We start from the raw sequence: 1,192 nt of genomic DNA on the forward strand, positions 1-1,192 counted from the left end.
TTTCGTTCGCACCCCGGCACCAGGCCGCGCCAGCCCAAAGGTCGCACTCGCCCGCAACCGCCGCCTGCCGGCCTGTGGCCGGGCACCCGGTTCTGGCCGAAGGCCGACGAGCAGCGTGTTGATCTCGTGCCAGCGGTCGCGGGGTAGCCAGGCCTCGAGGGGCGAGGCGCGAGGCCTCGGGGCTCGCTGTCTTTGTGCCACCCCCCACATATTGGTGATGCGGTGCACGTGGACGTCGACGCCGATGCCCTCGGTGCGGCCCCAGGCGGCGGAGAGGCAGAGGTGGGCCATCTTGGGGCCGACCCCGGGGAGCGAGGTGAGGCCGTCGATGGTCGGAGGAATGTCGGCGTCGAAGTTGTCGCGGAGGAGGAGCGCTTCCTGCTTGATGAACCTGGGGCAGTTTAGCCTCACATGGTCGATCCAAGGGGGTTCGAGGGGATGATGGCCTTGCCGGGCAGATGGGGCAAGGAGGGGGGGGCAGAGACTAACTTTGTTTTGTTGTTGTGGAAACCCACGACTCTGATGAGCTCGTTGAGCTTCGCAGGCTCGACGGCCAATATGTTCTCGAGGTTCAACCCTGGTGGCGCGCCCGCTTCATGGGGTGGCAACTCATCGTGCAGTCGGCCCATGGCCACCGCATTGACGGTGTCTTTTGTCTGGCTCGACATCATCAGGGAGATGAGGATCTGGAAGCGGCGGTCGCGGTCGCTGGCCGTTGGCGAGAAGAGGCGCTCGCAGCCCCATGGTGTCGACGGCGGCGTCACGCGCGGGGACCCGCAGGAGACGCATCTGACGAACAAGCTCGTACATCTCTTCCCAGTCTGACGGGCCCTCGACCGTGTCTCCCGAGGGCGACTCGCCTTTGATGACGCGAGCCGGCTTCCGGCGCTTTCGCGGTGACTCGGAAGGGGGTTTGGAGTCGGGGGAAAGGGCGGTGCCTTGATCATGGGCTCAACCTTTGTGACCCACGCGGCGGCGTTTTCGGGGGTTCGTTTCCAGGCCATCTTCAATGTCAGGGGTCGGGGGGCGCTGTGGCGAGAGTTCGAGAGGAGGATGGCACGGTCGACTCGTGAAAGGCAAATCGGGCGAGAGAGCTGCGTGTCGTTCGACGAGGCGGGGACGGTAATGGGGTACTGCACCCAGGTATGGCTGCCGTGTCTTTGGACCAGTCGAGAGTCCGCATCATAGGCGG

General features: G+C 65.2%; 1 protein-coding gene across 1 annotated transcript in view; it reads right to left on the reverse strand.

The window, feature by feature from the left end:
- VDBG_00596 (DNA base excision repair N-glycosylase) overlaps positions 1 to 1,004 on the reverse strand; it is a gene marked incomplete at both ends in the record, with an annotated part of 1,674 nt that extends 670 nt beyond the window's left edge. The window contains 2 exons of the mRNA XM_003008868.1: positions 13 to 381; positions 516 to 1,004. Of these exons, the coding sequence (XP_003008914.1) occupies positions 13 to 381; positions 516 to 1,004 (858 nt within the window). The remainder of the gene's footprint in view (positions 1 to 12; positions 382 to 515) is intronic.
- Positions 1,005 to 1,192: the final 188 nt, after the last annotated feature.

Source organism: Verticillium alfalfae, genomic scaffold, assembly GCF_000150825.1.
Source record: "Verticillium alfalfae VaMs.102 supercont1.1 genomic scaffold, whole genome shotgun sequence".
Taxonomy (NCBI): Eukaryota; Fungi; Ascomycota; class Sordariomycetes; order Glomerellales; family Plectosphaerellaceae; genus Verticillium; species Verticillium alfalfae.